General features: G+C 38.0%; 1 protein-coding gene across 1 annotated transcript in view; it reads right to left on the reverse strand.

Moving 5' to 3' along the window:
• LOC150089774 (fasciclin-1-like) overlaps positions 1–19,477 on the reverse strand; it is a 284,780-nt gene that overhangs the window by 66,241 nt on the left and 199,062 nt on the right. Inside the window, exon 3 of the mRNA XM_090389653.1 lies at positions 9,938–10,041. Within this exon, the coding sequence (XP_090245779.1) occupies positions 9,938–10,041 (104 nt within the window). The remainder of the gene's footprint in view (positions 1–9,937; positions 10,042–19,477) is intronic.

Raw genomic sequence — 19,477 nt, forward strand, 5'->3', positions numbered from 1 at the left:
GATCTTTCTTCTGAGCCTCTCCCACAGTTGTTCGCTGCAAATAACAGAGGCTCTTGTTGGACGCTGTTATTGGAAGACAAATTCCCAATTTTCTTTCTATGTGAAAATGCATCTTTAATGCCCAAATTTATTCTTTACTTTATCGCTGCAGTGGTCCAAAAAGGCAAGCATCATTAAGATCTTCCACGTTCCTTTACTCGAGACGTTTAAATGCCTCGATGTTTTACTAAAATATTGTTCAGTGGGGAGGAAAGAATTCACAAAAACAAAATGCAAAGGAGAGAATCCGAGTAAATTGAAATGTGAGGGAGTTCAAAACGCACCCTTGTTTCAATAAATTCTGACCAACAGCTATTCACACACTGTTCAACGTAACCATTCTCTTGGCTTTTAGCATTTGATTACACCATTACTCCATTCTCTAATTCTTCTAATGGCTCGGCAATGGCACCGGGCATGCGCGTTGCTCAATGCTTAATGAAACCACGCAGAGAGCAAAGGAGGATGCCATTTGCATGGAGGAACAAAAGACAGCTGTACGAATAAAGGACAGATTTAATTGTCCGTAATGACAGATTTTAGAACTGACTTTCCCTTAAGGACTTTTAACAAGTCTTAAAGATACCGCTAGGGAGAAAAGACAGTTATGGCTGCCATTTTCTTCTCCTGTGATGGAAACTTACTCTTAATGGAGCGAGAACACGAAAACTTACTCACTAACATGCGAAAGGGGAAAATCCAGACAGAAAGGAGATATAAGAAATGGAAAATTCGAATTAAAGTGTGTGTGAGAGAGAGAGAGAGAGAGAGAGAGAGAGAGAGAGAGAGAGAGAGAGAGAGAGAGAAGGGTAAGAATAGAGAAAGAGAGTTGACTATTACCTGTTCGTATTTCATTCATCTTTATCTGATTCAGCTCTAGTTCTTGTTTACCAAACCAATAATTTTTGACCATTTTCTGAAATTATCTCCGACTCGCTGTCCTTATCTTAATTAAGAATTCTTCTCTGTCGTTTTTAAAGCGCAAGGGAGAGTGAGGTAAGAAAAAATTCGTGTGACTGCGAGAAAAAAAAAAAGAAGAAGATTAATTAGGACTACAAAAACGACGCTTGTTTCAAAAGTATGCGATGACAATAAAAGTGCTTTGAAAGCACAAAACGAACATTGTTTTGGGGAAGAATTGCTGATGGCAGTAAAAGCTAAAGTTGTTGTTATCTCAGAGAAAAATCGATCACTCTCTCTTTCTATCTTCTGCCCCTTGCAATTCACTTCCGGATAACAAAGAGAAACAGAATTGTCTGATTTCGTGTACAGATTATGAAACATGAACTCAGCAACAAAGAGAGTAAGAAATAAGAAGGTTAGAGTTATAGGGATCTCCTGACTCGACGTTGAATAAAAAATAGAAAAGGTTATCCAAAGTGGTGCACGGATCCAATGTCTTGTCGATATCCTACCTTGTTGTACAACAATAAATGCAATTTCGAAACACGTCCATCACAAGTTCGCTTCCAGATGAGAGTGAACAGTTCAATATATTCTGATAATTATTGGGTTTTTCATCATCTCCATATCTTTTCTAACTCTTACTCAATATTTCGTCCAGCAAGACTCAACGGTCCTAACTTTAGATAGGGATTATTCGATTTAACGTAGTGTTTCTGTCTCCGTAGCCGAGTGGGCAGGAGCGGGAGTGCAGTAGCACGCGCTCTTTGAGTAGACCGGGGTTCAAGCCCCTGACTGCTGAATACGGTCTATCTGCCAACCCGCACTGGACCAGCGTGGCAGATTATGGTCCATTTCCCTCAGCATGAATTGTTGAGGAGGCTTCCACCCTGCAGTGGGTTGATAATGGCTGCACTTTACTTTACTTTTTTTTCTGTAAAGTGAGAAAAGTATTCAAATCCGTCTCCGAAGTGTAGATGCAATGCTGATTTGAATTCTGCGAATGTAGTTTCAACCTCGGACAGTCCCATCGATGACGTGAGGAGTTTTTATGGACTTTTTTCACAACGTGGCTGAGTTTTTTCACAACGTAGCATTATTTTCTCTCCCGAAAACTCGGGTTTTTCATCCAGCAAACATAATATCGACCTTAGAACACACTATTTACAGAAAATATACGCGGAACAATATGGCCTTAGTTGCTGATGCTTCTAAAACCCTACAACAACAACAACCTCGGACAAATTCCTATTTTTCCTATCCTGCATTAAAATGATTATCAATATTTTAAAATTATGTTCTACACCAAATGCGCAATTTTAAAAAGATATTTAAAACCTCTTTTTTTTATGTTATAAAATTTTATTTAAAATGTTTTCATTTGGTTCCGGTCCTCAGGGTGTGGACGAGCGTCAAATTAAAATTAATAATAATAAATAAAATAAAATTAAATTAATTAAAGTAAGTTAGCCGATAAAAAAAATCAGTTTATTATTATTTTCATTTTAAAAACTTTAAAATCTTAATTTTATAAAAGTGTTTTCCTGAAAAACAAAACAAAATATAATCAGAGAAATATGATTGTACCCAGAGCTATTACCGGATGGAGAAATGACATCACACGATCGAATATCACTCACTTAAGAAGACAAATTTTATGTTAATTTAATAGAATTTCTTTAACAGTAATCACATAGATAATTCTTTGTGTATGTTTTTCGGCTCCATTCTTTATGTTACCATAGTGACACGATCCACATCGGAGTTGTGTTTCATTATCCTGGCCTGGACAAATGGAACACGTTTCTTCTGGAAAGGATTGTAACCACCCAGTTGTCATTAATCTCATTAACATAAATCTTACTTTCATCGATGCTTTCCACATCAGAAGAAATGTAAAACAACGCCATTTCGAAGATTTATTTGTCTTTCATTCATTGCTAAGTTCATTTATCTTAAGTTACATTGGTCAACAACGTGAAACTGGTTTTTATTTTTTTTTGTTCATCAAGAATGTAAAGACACTTTTAAAATCAGTTTTGCATGCTGATTTCGAATATTTTATAGGTCTTTTCTAGCACATGATGTTTTCGTAATGTAATTTCAAGTTGTGTTTCAGACAACTGCACAATTTACGTATATTTGGAAATGGCCAGTTCTGAATTTAAAGTTCTTCATTCGCTAATTCATGAAATACAAATTTTATGTTGTGTTCTGAGCTCGATTTGCTGTTTGCTGGAAGAAAAATCCGAGTTTGCGGTCAAAAAACTATGCTACCCTCTCCTTGAGACCGACTAATACAGCCGCGTTGTGAAAAAGGTCCATAAAAATTCCTCACGTCATCGACGGAACTTGAACTCAGGTCTTTTCGCCGGTGTGAGGAGGACAGTGATTATATCAACTGTGCTACCCAAGAGGGCAAAGATTAAGAAGAGTTCAGACCATGCTGCAATGAAGTAGTATTCATTGCAGCATGATATTCACGATTTGAAAATGAAGCACGATTTGAAAATGAAGTAGTATTCATTGCAGCACGATATTCCACAAAGGACGGTTTTAAAAGTTATGAGGTTAATGTTAAAGTCACACCAGTACAAGATAAAATCTGCTCATCAACAGCTCAAAATGATTATGTTGCTGGATGTATTTTGGTAACATTTGTTTATCAGGATTATTTTGAAAATCCAGACTGGCTAGTTGTGGATCGACGAGGATCATTTTTACGCTCATGGCATATCACCACTCACAGCTTTGTCATTTGATCAAAAGAGAGCACTATGCTTACTGAAACTTCTAATTTTGATTGGTCCAAAAATTATTTGAGAAATATGGGCCAATAGAAGTTGAATGGATACTCAACACCAACAGTAACCGGAAAAGATATGCTAAGATGTTATCAGGAAGAGTTTTGAATGAATTAGTTGAAAGAAGCACCCTTGACAGAACCATAAAGATGGAGAGTCGCCTCATTTGCATAGAAGTGTAGCCATTCTTCTTAAGAATGCACTCGGAATTAGTCTAGCTGTCCGGAGTTTCAATATTAAATGACCTCCAAAAGAAGCAGCAATTTAAATGTCTGCGAATCTTGGCTGCGGAACCTCTTGAAAGACGCTGTTTACAAAACCCAATCTTCAGATTTATTCAGACTCAAATAAGCTATTAGAAGAGTGGCCCAAATATCAGATCCAGAGCTCATTAAAACATTTTGCTTCTCAACTAATCGTAATAACTGAAAGTAAAGGTGGCATTATTAGACATTTGAATTGCTGCTATTTATCCTTTGCTTCCAACATATTTTTCAACATTTTGGATTGTATTGAGGCAGTAAATAAATATCCGTTTATAAGATATTTAAATTCATCACATATATTTATACCTATAAATAAATTCGCATTTATATTCAAATAAATTACCTCCATGGTGCGCTTATCATACTGCTATTGATGCTATTGTTATGTATGCTTCTTTCGAATAAACAAAAACACACTTATTATTCATTTTCGTTCTCTCTTTTGGGCTCGGAACCCCGCCACAACTTCTGCAGAATATTTACTCCTCTGATCGAAATAATACTTAGAAGAGGGTTAACCAATTTCTTATGATGTTTAAGACTCTTCTCCAAAAATAATAAGAATGAAATTAGAGTAAATCTGTTCATGATATTCAACTTAATCGTTACATTCAATGAAGACCATGCCTTCCATCAGAAAGGTCGATCTCAAACACAACACAAAGTGTTCCACTGAAGGAGAAATGGTATCTGTGCGCCACGTTTACCCTGTTATTCGTCATGCAGAGAACTGGACTCCACTGTATTAGCGGTGCATTTTTCTCTTTGCACTTACCAGTCATCATTCACTCTGTGATTACTTTACCTGCTACCAGCAAAGCTAATGACATAATGACCTAGAGAGAGACGGATGAAGGTTACGCAGTGAATCACAAACCCAGCGGGGGAACAAGCAGCGATTCAAATCAGAACAACGTTATCCCCCATAAGACGCCATGCCGGTAACCTTTCAGCATTGGCGAATGAGTCAGTGATCAGCAGCAACAATGAGCCCGAATTATCAGGATGTGAGTTGTTGCCTAGCAACCGGCTGATTCATAGAATCTAACTGTCGGAAAGGCAATGCTGTTTTTATTCTATATAATTAGGCTCGCGTAATTTTCTTTTACGTGTAAGCTAGGTAAATGGTTTGCGTGATTGCGAAGGGTGAAAACCTGGCTCCGTCACTGATTTCCTTGATGAAAAATCGATGAAATGAAGTCTGGGAAGAGCAACGTATTGAGTAAAAGTGGTTAAAGATGAAAAGGGATCGTATTTAATAGTGGTAGTGGCAGTGCGTCGGCAGCATTGTGGAATTCTCAATAGGCGGCAGCAGAGAGAGAGAGAGAGAGTGCATGAACAAAAAATAATATATCATGGATCTAAATAAAGCAAAAAACAAAGTATTGTTTATTCTACCTTGTTATAGAAGACAGTGATGATCTGACTGAACTGTTTGTTTTTGTATATCATAAGTGGAAAAAATACACGGTAATTCTTAAGTTAGGATACCCAGAATACTTGCAAGAAACTCGAATCGACTAGAATATGAAACTGAATAAACAGGTACCCATTAATGAAGCAGAAGTGGCGCCCCCAAAGAGTACGTGTGTCAAGATACGTGCAGTGATGTTGATGTCATTACAGTGTACTTTTGTTCTGAGTAGTTATTTTTAATCGACGTGGTATTCTTTTTTTTTTAAGTATGGGAAGCAGTTTATGCGCGAATTTAGTGCATCAGAACTGATGGACTCACACTGAAATCAAATCTGAACTCGACTGAAAATGAGTGCAGAAGTCGTTCTCTGTTATAAAGTGGATGTTTTGTCTTGTAAAATGAGGAATCAGAACGTCTGTCTTTAAAGCCTAAAAGCATTAAAGTGTATTGTATAGGACCTTTCTACCGTTAAGGTCGATACCAAGACTCCTATAGAGGCACATGGAATATTGGAGTCCTCTAATGATAATTCCGTTGCTCCTAATCTCTAACAGAGCACGTATATACCGTTTCGGTTCACTTGAAACTATCAGAACATCTCCGCCTATCAATGCATTACACCATTGCTGTCCATTTCAAATCGTCGTGGAAATGTCGCCTCTGGGAGACAGACACTATTTGAACATCAGCCTGTTATTGGTCTAATGCAGCCTCCAGACATAGGCGCGGCTTTGTGGAAAGTGAATAAAATCAATTTAGAAAGTAATTTTCATATTATTTATCAATTTTGGGACGAGTAAGGACCATATATAGGTGTGATGTAGCCAAGCGGTTAAACGTGGAAGTGCAGTAGTACACGCGTTTGAGTTGACCGTGGGTCGATCTCACTAACCGATAAATACGGTAATAATTTTTGTGCTTTTTTCTCGTATCGTATCTTATGAACTCCTCAGATTATATTGGCCTTCTCGGAGCATCAACAGAAAATTTATTTATTTAACATTTTTTGATTTGTTGAAAAATATTTGATGATAGAAGAGCCACTGCTATGTGTAGAGCAATGAGATCACATCGAAAGGCCTGTATTTAATCGATAAATATTTATACAAGAAAATGGCACTCTTTCCAAACCGTTCTTGTGTATAGCAAAATGAATTATTCCTTCTTCATCATTAATGAGCAGCGTGTAAAACTAAATATCATTTTTGTATTCTCTCTCTCTCTCTCTCTCTCTCTCTCTCTCTCTCTCTCATTAATGCGAGTTAATGGCTTCTGAACGAGATATCTGCTGATACTCTAATGCTCATCTGTGGGATTTAGATCAGTATTAATTCCTGGTCACAAAGCAAGGGATTATCATTCCGAACAGAGTCTGCAGTGACTTCGATTATTTATCGACTTGAAAATCCTCTGGCCATTGTGGTGGTATTGAATAATACCACCACAATGGCCAGAGGATTGAATAATACCACCACAATGGTGGTATTATGCCCTTCATAATATAGAGTAATTCAAAATGATCTTCCTGATTTCAAAAATTTATTATCACAAAATCAGTAAAGATACATTGAAACAGAATTGTTATATTTAAATGTACAAAGAAAAGAAAAAAAGTTTTAATCTTTCTTTCAAGTTACTTGAGCACTCAATCTTCGAGATGGTGTTTCAACCGGAGAAACCATTTTGCTTGGTCGCATTTCACACAACGAAATCGAAATTCGTGTTGCACGAAAAGAAATAAGGGAAAAATCTACTTAATGGATATCTTATTCGTGCATGCTATCGATCATTTATAGATACCAGTGCATCTATAAGGGAGAGGCAGAGTGCAAGGAGATCTGATACCAGAGCAGAAAAAAATGAGCATCCTTCTGATTCTTTTGTTCGTAACACGAAAAAGTTCGCGTATCGTCCCAACCGCGAATGAACATCCCTCGGACAACTTTTTCTTCGTTCTTACAAACGGACTTTTGCAGCATCGCAATAAAATGGCGATAAAAATGCAACTTTATCAGTTTTGTTATCTGATAGCGGACTTACTTGCTCATGATAACACCTACCTCTCTAAAATTTTGTTTTGGTGATGAGGTAATATCTAATCTTTCGTAAGAAATCCATCATTCCATTTCTGAGATTTAAAACGAGTATCACGATATATACGTTGAACACGTTAGGGCGAGATATTTTAAATCCACGCGTTAGGAACTAAATAACGATAAAGTTTAAAGTTTTCATTGATCCTTTATAAAAACTAATCGGCTTACTTCTTAATAGCATTCACTGACAAAAAAACATAGAAACCTTCATTCAATATCTAGCAGAGTTGTTGCCAGAATTACAGCCCTTAAATGTCGGTATGAATTCCACCAGGTGTCCGAGGGAGTCTAGCGCCAGATTTGACCATTCTTCCATCACGATATTTTTCAACTGCTGTATTATGGTCGGTAGAGAACTGCGAAGCCTAACTGCCCTTTCCAACATACCCAAACATTCTCAACTGGTTCCAGATCTGGAGAATCCAGGGTAGATGCTGGAAATTTAAAGGCGTCGTAAGGTTGGCTCCACACTTTCACCCTTCCGCTGGTGTAAATCGAGACTCGTGGCCACATGACCTTTTTCCACTCTTCCACAATCCAGTCTTGGTGTTGACAGTACATCTCCAGTTGGATCTTTTGACTTTTTACAGAAAGGAAAGTGGCTTTCGTATAGATACACGACTGCCGAATCCCAGAAATTTCATAAATTGAAATTTTCAGTCATTTTCTGCATACCATCTCTTCTGTTGCACACAATTCGCTTTAAATGTCTGTGGTCTGAATCTTGTAATATCGATATTCTGCCGCATTCCTTCCTTTTAGAGTTGTATTCTCTTTTCGTATTCCATTCATTCATACATATAAAACAATATAACGCACCTTGCATCAATTTAGTTAGGGATGATTTATTTGGATACACCAGTGACTTCCTTCGTTTTCGCAATTGTGGCTCCTGCTAAACGTGTTCCAACAATCACACCTTTCTGGAAATAAGTAAGATCACTTGCTTTCCCCATGATCGAATCGATTACGATGCCCCAAGAAAGCGTACAGTATTTATCCGACACCAAGTAACTTCTAATCGTATCATGTGACAATTTACACTTGCATACCGTATTTAAATTTAATTTTCTGCTGACGCCAATCGGAAAAGTTTCTAATTTTTTGGCCAGCCAGTATATTTCATAGTACTCTTTACAGAAAAATGTATTTTAACGTGTCTCTCAACATCCGACCAAAATTTAAACATCGATTTAAAAATTCGACGTTGTAAATCTAGTTTGGATTACTTTAAATAATGTTTTGCGCGGATGGTATATAAGAACCAAGAAATTAGCAAACGATTTACTTTTCATGCATGTTTTTTTTCTGATTAATCCTTTCTCTCTTTGAGTTTTTCCTTTCGTTCTCCTTTTTCATTTTCTTTGTCATCTTCATTTGTATTCTCTCTCTCTCTCTCTATCTGTTGCCCCCAATTCCTCGTGATGCACTCAGTAGGTTGTTGACACTCGTCGACAGCATTTTCAATTACCGCAACCTTTCAACTGTTGCTAACTGAAATTGTTGGAATAACGTAACTTAAATCCTTTTACCTCTTGTGCCAACATCCAGGAGAGAGAGAGAGAGAGAAAGAGAGAGTGCTAGTGCTATCTGGAGTTATATAATTTCAGAATAGTAAATGCTCTTTGCATGTTTGTGTATTTTCTGGGCATCTTGCCAAGCAGACTTATGAATGTTAACATCATTTGCGTTGTAAAGTTTCAATTAGTTCCTTTTTTTTCTGATTTGTCTGCGAAAGGACATGAAAAGAGTTTGCTTTACAGTTCAAAAATTGTGTTAATCTAAATGCGGCGCAACTCAGGTAAAAATAAAACGATCATAACGCATCCTGCATCAATTTAGTTACAATGACCACCTCGAGATGACACCACCAGCGCACGTGCATGCACAAAAAAAAAAAAAAAAAAAAAAAAAATGGCAGAGCGTGATTATAAACCTATTGTAAAGGTCAGTGGTTCCATTGACGTCTTATATATAGAACTAGATTGGCAATCAATGCTATTGCTTCGCTCGAGGCTTCCAGGTATTTGACGTCATTCTTTGCTCTGATATTCTTGTAAGAGATTTTATTTGCGCCAGGACAGCCATCGTGCAAGCAGTTTAATGGATGGATGGATGGATGGATGCGATGTAAATAAAGCCAACGGAGGACCAAAGAGTCATTTGATAGGAGAGCGAAGATTGATGGTGGTAAAAGGACACGCGGTGGATGAATTAATCAGTTAATTCGGGAATTATCCACGCCCACCTACCGACAGATCTCTCTCTCTCTCCTTAAAAGCGATTTTCCATTCACTTCTTAAATGTTCGTTAATGGTCCATTCGATATGCATTTACTTAGAAAGTCATCGAATATTTATCAATTAGAGAAAAATTAAGAGCCTCCAAGAATTACCAACGTATTAAACTTACCTTATGATTCTCATCACCAGTGCGCGTTAAATAAACAGGAGGTCCTCCGGATAGAGATGTTTGCGTTTTTACTGGAAACATGTCTTTGGGAGCAAAAACAATCACTGAAATAAATAAAGTGAAGATGTCTTTAAATTGCTCCGCTGCATGAATTAAAATTGCTAATTTTAAGTAAACATAATGAATCACAGTTTAGAAGAGCTACTCTGGAACTCATAATGGAACTCTAATTTTAAGAACGTGATAAAATGTACGAAACAGTTTTGACTATTATTATTACTTTGTAGTCAAACATTACAGGAATGGAAAACTAAATTGGTCTTCTCCTTTAATATCATTAAAAAAATAGTTTAACAAAATTAGGCTAGAGGTTTTGTAAGTTATGACTTAATATTCCTAGAGCTTATCGGTGATTTAGCGCGAATATAGTATCACGTAACCAGAAGTGAAGTGCACAGTAGTGGAATTGTATTTGGTGGTAAATAAACAAAACATTTTTAGTTTTAGCTAAGAAATTTTATTTATAGTAAGGCTATGATTAATTTAAAACTCTACGAACGTAACGGTATAGACTTATAAAACTTATAAAACATCAGCCAAGAAAAAGAAGTTCCCACCTCACCTGTCCATCCTCTTCAATAATTTGTCTAGTTCTTCCTTGAATGTGTTCAAACTACTCACTTCCACAACATCAACAGATGGAAGTTTGTACCAACAATCAACCACCCGTTGGTTGAAGGCAAACTTTCGTCATTTATCTTGCAACCATCCGTACTCAATTTCTATTTATGCCGCCTCATATGTGTAGTCTGAGCAAGAGGAAAAATGTCATCACCATTGAGATTGCTCAATCCATTCAAAGCTTTAAACACCCAATCAGATCATCTCGCCGGTGCCTAACTTCCAGATGCTGTATTTTGCAGAACTGAAGCCGTTCTTAGTAAGACCATCCTTTCGTTCCATTCACTAATTTCATTAACTCCTCTGCACCCGCTCCAGCAGCTCTACATATTTCCCAAAATGAGGCCTCCAGACCTGTATACATTACTCAATCTGTGGCCTGCCCATTGCCTTACACAATAGGATAATCACCTCTTTGTTCTCGCTGGCAAATTTCCTATCTATCACTGACAAAACTCCTTGCCCTGTCCTGGCAGTCTGTCTACATTGCTTAGAAAATTCATAGCTGACTGCACCATTACCCCCAGGTCTTTTTCATTTTCTACTACTTGAGCGTAGTACCGCACAGTTGGGCCGTTAATCTGGGATTACTTCTACCCATATCCAGTACCTTCCATTTCCCAATGCTAAACTTCGGCTGCCGTTTCTCATTGAGAAACGGCAGCATTGCACACGTTCCAACTGTGTGGTACTACACTCAAGTAGTGGAAGATGATAAAGACCTGTGGGTAATGGTGCAGTCAGCTATGAATTCTCTAAGAAATGCAGACAGACTGCCAGGACAGGGCACAGAGTTTTGCAATGATAGATAGGAATTTAGCTAGTGTGAACAAAGAGGTGATTATCCTATTGCATAAGGCAATGGGTAGGCTACAGATTGAGTAATGCATACAGGTCTGAAGGCCTCATTTTAGGAAAGATGTAGATCTGCTGGAACGGGTGCAGAGGAGGTCGAAGTCGCAAGAAGCAATGGTGATTTAATTCATTGATATCATTTTGTGCAACATTCATCTCATAAGGTGTCAGTCAGTCAGTCAGGCGTATTATGTAGAAATTCTGAAGCATTCTGTAGATGCTCTCTCTCTCTTTGTTCAACACAAAATTTGACAACCGAAGTTAGTAATTGTCTTCTTCATTAAGAAAAATACTTTTATTAACAGTGATCTGTATGGGAAACAATTTCTGACCTAAAATGGTGCTTGATCACTCACTTTATTTTATAGATTTCGTTCCAAATGGCTTTTGACCTTTTTTAAAGTTAGTTTCAAATGTGAAATTCCGAAAATGGTTTTAAACAATGAATGGAAAAATGCACAATAGATGTATAAGTTCAGACATGTTTATTGAAAAAGTATATTTCATGGTTATTCTTAAATATAGCGCAAAACACGCATTCAGCCCTTGCTGGTCAATGCCTTTTCTGGCAACCACTGCTGGACAATTCTGGTACAACATATTTTACCAACAGCAGCAGCAGCTTGTCAGCAACAGTATAAGCATTAACGGCTACAAGAACGTTCCATCTGGCCTATTGATGTGATCTACCTCATTTATCACGCATGCTTGAAGTGGTGTGTCTGGCTATTGGTAATCAATACCGCGTATACCATCTTTGATACTATTTTCGTCCTTGCATTCTTCGCAAATGCAACTGATTTTTATGCTATTTCCAATCGCGATGGTTTATGGGTCTACAGCTCTCTTGTTAACTAAGACCTGGGAAAGAAAGAATGAAGTTATTGACATTGGATTTGAATTTCTTAAGGTAGTAATTTTCGGAAAAGAAACGTTCCAGAGACAGAGGAAGAAACTGTTTTCATGGGTAATTTCCTTGCAGTTCAACTTTAAAATGATGCTCACTGGCTATTTTGTATCTTTTAATGGATTCAGAAGGAACTAGAGGAACTGTAGATGCTGGAAATATTAACAGAGAAGGCGAACAACACAATTGTGAAAAATATTGCAGTGAGTGAGAAAGAAGGTCAATTAGTTGGCGGGAGAGCTCGAACCACGTGGGTGGCAATAAATAGTTAAATTTATTATCTATTATAAATACTTCGATTTTACAAACGTAACGTTTTAACTTAATACATATAACTACTTAGATTTTACAAACGTAAGGTTATAACTGCACAGATAACTTAAACTTGATAGGAGACACGAAATTAATAAAACGTAATTCGGAAGGAGATAAAACTCGATACTGAAATATACAGTGTATATAGTGTTATTACTGCATTAGGATTGTATTAAATTTATATTTGAATTGTATTAAAATTGAATCGAAATCATGCCTGACACCAGAGCAGCAAAGCAAAAGGTCCAAGGTAGTGCGAGTGCTGTGGCTCAGGGGAGAACTGAGGGGAGTGGTTGTTCTCTGAATCACAGCCTTTTGAAATGCACTGCTTGTTTGATGTTTGTGGAAGAATCAGGAACAGGACATGATATTGCCAAGGGGAATGTTTTTCTGTGTGTGCGCAATGTAAGGAGTGTGAGGAAATCAGGCGCCAACTCACGTTGTTATGGGCCTATATGAGAGCTTGAAGGACAGGATGGATGCCCTCGAAGGATTTAAATTGAGGGGCCCATCAAGCTGTCAGCTGCCCACATCAATGCCAGAGCTTGCACTTGAACATCACGCAACACAGCGGCAACCCCCAAGGCAGAATGCGCTGGTCCCACAGGAACTAGTAGTTGTCGGCGACTCTGTTGTCAGGGTAATGGGGAATATATTGTGCAAAAAGGATAGGTGGAACAGGACTGGAGTATGTCTGCCAGGGGCAAATGTTGATGACGTAGAGCAGATATCATCTTTTAAGGGTGATATTGTTGTACACGTTGGCACTAATGACATTCAGAGTAGGAGAATAGTGGAATTATTTAACAAGTACAGGTCAATGTTGAAAAAAAAAAAATAAATAAATAAAAGCCGTGAGTTAGGGTTATATTTGAAAGTTTCTGCAATTCTATTCAGACACGATAGGAGGGAGTATATGATGATAGCCTTTTCAATCAATTCGGCCCTGTACAGAGTGTGCAACGCTCATGGGGTAGAATTTTTTTTTCAGCGTGGTCTGTGCTTGCTAACAGGAGAGATTGCTTCTACAGGGATGGGATACACTTAAATAGAAAGGGTGCAAGAATATTTGCTGATGCTATCGAGGCAGTGTTAGGTGGGTCGGAAAACTGCTAGCTTGGGGGAGACAAAGACCAATAGATTGACAGTAGCCACTGGCAGAGGTGAAAGAGATTCTTGCACTGCTTCTATTCGAATGAGTAGCAGCCTGGAACACAAGATGCAGGGGATTTCAGAGACTGCTGGGAGTTATTGCGGTACAAGTAAACACATGGGTTTTGTTAGGGTAACTAAGAGTAAGAACAGGTGCATGTATACTTGCGTGTACACCAATGCTAGGAGTTTGGTAAATAAATTTGATGAATTTGAGGTATTGCTCAAAACTGCAAAGGCAGATATTGTTGGGATATCAGAGACGTGGAACTGGAATTTGGGGAGTACAACGTCTACAGAAAGGATAGACATGATAGGAAGGGAGGAGGGGTTATGCTATTAAATTGTTGTTGTCTGGAGCAAGGGCTGCATAGGCCATATTGCGCCTCCTAAATCAATTGACTTTATATTTAAAAACTGCTTGAGCAGCAGTTAGAAACGGTCATATATTTGAATTTTTTTTTAAGTAGAGAAAGAATTCCGAGAGATTTGCTTGTTTACCTATGATGCTATTGAGAGACAGAGGTTGTAGATCTGAAATCAAACTAAAAGACATTCGTCGGGCGTTGATGAACAACTACATTCGAGGATTATATGTTTTACTGTAAGTGGTTGCGAGCAGTGCGCACACTGAGGAGTATCATTTCCTGTAAGCAGGTAGAGATGTGTGGGGTGAGCGTGACCTATTCGAGTTCTGGCTAAGATTACTTCTTCTTTTCTATTTTTACAAAGGCTAGATGTCCATAATTATGGTTCAGGTTTTATTTGAAATAGCTTGTTATTTCTTTGCATTTTCCACAGAAGTGTCTATTGTTCCATAGATGTTCTCCGTATATTGTGTTTATAATCAGGATATGGGACTAGATCATTTGTTGACGCTATTTTGGAAGGATGCTTTGCAGCATAATCTGCACATTCATTTCCTGGAATACTACTGTGGCCAGGGATCCAAGACCATTAGTTAAGAAACACATAAATCTAAGGAAGTGCATCCAGCTGACATGGGTGGACAGAGCAGTGTCGAGTCAGTTTGTTATGACATAAGCACTGGAAAGCAAAGTTGACAGTAGGTGTGTGTTATAGGCCTAATGACTAATGAATATAATAAACAGCTGTACAGAGAAATAGAGTGGGCCAGTAAATCAGAGAGTCTTATAATGGGGGATTTTAATTTCCCAGATATTGACTGGAATTTGTGGCCTGGTCACTCACACACTAGCAAGGCTTTTGTGGATTTATTGGATGATTGTTTTCTGCAGCAGCATGTTCGGGAGGCAACCAGAGGGAGTAATACTCTTGATCTGATTATCAGTAGTGATTCTTCATGCATTAAGAATCTGCAGATAAAGGAACCACTAGGTGGCAGTGATCACAGTGTGCTGAAGTGGGGTTTACTCAAAGAGGTAACTACCATCAAGGGTTTTTGCTTTCGTAAAGGCGACTACGATGGACTGAGACAGTATTTAAATTCTATACAGTGGGACCAACTGATGATGTTACCAACAGCAAATTCAAAATGAGAAGCATTCAAAGAACTTATCTTGGAAGCTACTAGGCTTTACATACCAACTAAGAAATATTGTTCAAGGTTTAGGCCTAAATGGATGTCAGATGAACTAATGAGACTCTTGGCAGAGAAGAAAAATGCATGGGATACATACAAATTAACACATGACACAGAAGCCTACGGTAGACATAACATAATCTGTAATCAAGTGAAAAAGGAGGTTAGGCAGGCGAAGGCAGATTATGAGAAATCTTTGGAAAAGGATGCTAAGAAAAACAGCAAAGAGTTCTTTACTTATATGAACTCTCTAGAAGGAAGGGGATGAACCAGATTGGTCCGCTGGATAATGATGGGTCAACAGTTGAGGATCCTGCTCAGGTAGCTAACAAACTAAATGAATATTTTGGTACATTCATACATGAGGAATTATTCAGGGAGGGTAGCTAACGAATTAAATGAGTATTTTGCATCTACATTCACACATGAAGAGTTATTCAGGGAGAGTAATGCTAGAGGTGAATTAAACTCTGGCAGTGCGCTAGATGATTTTGTAATAACTGAGAGCAAAGTGGAGGAGAAATTGTTGAAAATAAACATAAAAACGGCACATGGGGTGGTTGAGATCTATTCAGTTATATTAAAGGAGGCGGCAAAGGAAGTAAGCAAACCCTTAGCCATAATTATGAGAGATTCCGTGGATCAGGGAAGGTACCATGGACTGGACATGTGCAAATGTGACCCCAATTCACAAAGGAGGATCAAAGGGTGACACAAGTAATTACAGACCTGTTAGTTTAACTTCTGTTCAAGGGAAATTAATGGAGGCACTGGTTAAAGAAGCATTGCAGGATCATCTAGACAAGACTTCAGTTATAGCTCGGACACAGCATGGTTTTGTTAAGGGGAAGTCGTGTATGACCAATTTGATTGGATACTATGATGTGGTCACAAAGGAACAGGATGCAAAAAATAATTTTGATGTCATATTCTTGCATCTTAGGAAAGCCTTCGATACTGTTGCACATGGAAGACTGCTGCATAAATTGGAGCAGTATGGTATTAAGGACAAAATGCTGCCATGGATTAAGGGATGGTTGAGTGGTAGAAGACAGAGAATGGTAATTATAGGACTGCTCTTCGTGGACTAATGTTATTAGTGGAGTTTCCCCAGGGTTCAGTGTTCGGTCCATTGTTGTTTTCTGTATTTATTAATAATATTGAGCCTGATCAACATCATTAATAAATTAATATCATTAATAAATTGATTATTAATGATATTGAGCCTGATTGAGACATTAAGCCTATCAGGCTTAATGTCTACGTTTGCAGACAATGCGAAGGTTGGCAGGATTGTTAAAGCAAGAGGATCTAGAGACGTTGAGCAGATGGGCTGAGAGGTAGAAACTGAAGTTTAACATTGATAAATGAAAAGTACTGCATATGGGTAGCAGTAACCCCAGAGTAAAGTATCAACTGTATGGTACTACACTCAAGATAGTAGAGAATGACAAGGACCTAGGGGTAATTGTGCAGTCTGATATGAAAATTTTTTGAGCAATTCAGACAGACTATAAGAGTAGCTCACGGTGTCTTTTCAATGATATACAGGAATTTTTCTAGCAGGGATAAGGAGGTGATTATCCTCTTGTATAAGGCAATGGTCAGGCCTCACCTTTAGTACTGTATACAGGTCTGGAGGCCCCATTTTAGGAAGGATGTAGAGCTGCTGGAACGAGTATAGAGAAGGGCAACAAGATTAGTGAATGAAACAAAAGGTTGCTCTTACGGAGAAAGGCTTAAAATTTGCAAATTACAGTGTCTTGCGACTAGGCACCTGCGAGCTGATCTGAATGAGTGTATAAAGCCTTGATTGGTTTGAGCAAGCTCAATGCTGATGGGATTCTGTCTTTTGCCCAGATTAATCGCCTGAGGGGACATAAATTCAAATTGAGGAAAGACAGTTGTAGAATAGATTGTGCGGAAGTTTGCCTTTAGCCAGCGTGTGGTTGATTGCTGGAACAAACTTCCATCTGTTGTTGTAGACGTTGACAGCTTAAATAAATTCAAGGCAGAACTAGACAAACATTTGGAGCGAATGGATGGGTGAAATAGGAAGTTTTTTTTTTTTTTTTGGCTGATTCTGTATAAGCTTGCTTTCTTGTATCGGATGCCTCTCTTAATGCTAATGCTAGTTTAATCACTATTTTGGAAAACAATAGGGGATTTTTATTTGATCACACAGAGAGAGATATGGCAGATTTTGATGGTATTCAAATTGAAAATAACTGGAATTTAACAAGAAAGAAATTTACAAGTATCAAGATTTAAGAGGTCACTATAGAATGGGTAATATTGACTAGGATAACACTACATAAAAAATTGTTTAACTTTAACTGTTTCTTATGTATTTTTGTAATTGAAGGTTTTATGTTTTTGTAATATTTTATACTCATGAGCCAAAAAAAAAAACACCATTGACCTCATGAGCCATTATACTCATGAGCCAAACACCATTATACTCATGGGCCAAAAAAAAAAAAAAAAAAAAAACACCATCTATCTAGCAGCATTTTGGGCCGCCTTTCGCAGTGATAACCGTTCACACTGACTCCACAAGACCGCGGAAGTGTCCTCAGGTATCCTGAGCCTGTGGGATGCGGTGGACGGTAGCATTCGCCAGTCGACTGGCGAACGATACGTTCCACCGCATCCCACAAATATTCGATGAGATTGATGTCGGGGGGAGGGGAGGGATTTAGCGGCCATTGGAGCACACGAAATGCTTGGACAGGATCCTCTAACTATTCATGCACTATGCGAGAGCTGTGTGACACGGAACGTTGTCTTGTTGAAAGGGTCCAGTGACATATGAATACAAGGTCAACATGTAGAGAAAACTTACTTAGAAACAGTGCCGAGGTAGGACTTGCGGTGATGTTGGGTTGAACGATTTTCATGAAAACATCTCCCAAACCATGATTTCACCACTTTCGATAGCCTATATTCATTCAACCGTGCACTCTGGTTGTAGCTGCTGACTTGTTCGCCGTCAAATTTCTGATGGACAAATTTGCTTTTGTCCATCAGAATGATGGGGCTGGAATCTTGATTTATCAGACAACCCGACTCTTTTTCAGTTGTCCAATGTACAGAAACTGTGCTCCTGTGTTCGCTGCAGGCGGATGTTTGATAATGGAAATTCATTGATGTTGACCTGCAACTACTACAGGCATTTCTGCTGTGGTAGCTGTAGGTCAAATTTAGAGGTATGTTTCTTGTAAGTGTGTCTTTTGCTATACCTGAAATACGGCGAGAGCCTACAAACCATTACCATAATCCGGATATATCAAAGTTTTAAAAATCTGCTCATCGAATAGCTAAAATGTATCCCGACAAGCCATTCTTTATTGGTCTAGTGTCACACAATGAAGACGTTCCAAAAGAAAAGTCTTCAGAACTGTATGACGAATCTGACAAACAGGATAACTGGCATTACACCCGAGAAGACTGTTCAAGTAAAGCACCATATTTCTCTAATCCGCAAAAAATGGATGACTTTGTGTAGGACTTGAGTCAAACCAAATCCAAATTTTTTTTTTTTTTTTTTATATTACACAATATAAATATATAATTATAGTATTATTTACATATTTAATTTTTGTTCGTTTCTGGGCTAACTATTGATATTATGGAATCAAACTAAGATCACATTCAAAATCAGCATACCGAAATTCCTAAAGAATTACCAAGAAATAAACAGAACCTTTTTGAAAAATTTTTATATGGTGTAATAAAATCCAGAGATCGATATAGGTTTTAAATAAACAATACTGCTTTTAATTAACCTTTGAATGCTCATAAACCTCAGTTACAACATAAATGTACACACATTTGCGATGTATTCACTCACAGTTTCTTTCTGACGGATTTAACTGAATTTTACCAGAAAGCCCGGGGCAGAAAATGGAGATATGTTAAGCATGTCCCGTCCCTCAAGGGTGTGATTTGCTTATCATACCCCCAGCCATAATTAACATCGACTATTAACTGTTGGTTTTCGTTTACTTAATGGGATTCTCTAAATTTTTGCCTCTGGAATTAAAATGTACATCCGGAGGGACAT

The sequence above is a fragment of the Mastigoproctus giganteus genome, chromosome 2 (genome assembly GCF_048544385.1).
Source record: "Mastigoproctus giganteus isolate SK-2022 chromosome 2, ASM4854438v1, whole genome shotgun sequence".
Lineage (NCBI taxonomy): Eukaryota > Metazoa > Arthropoda > Arachnida > Uropygi > Thelyphonidae > Mastigoproctus > Mastigoproctus giganteus.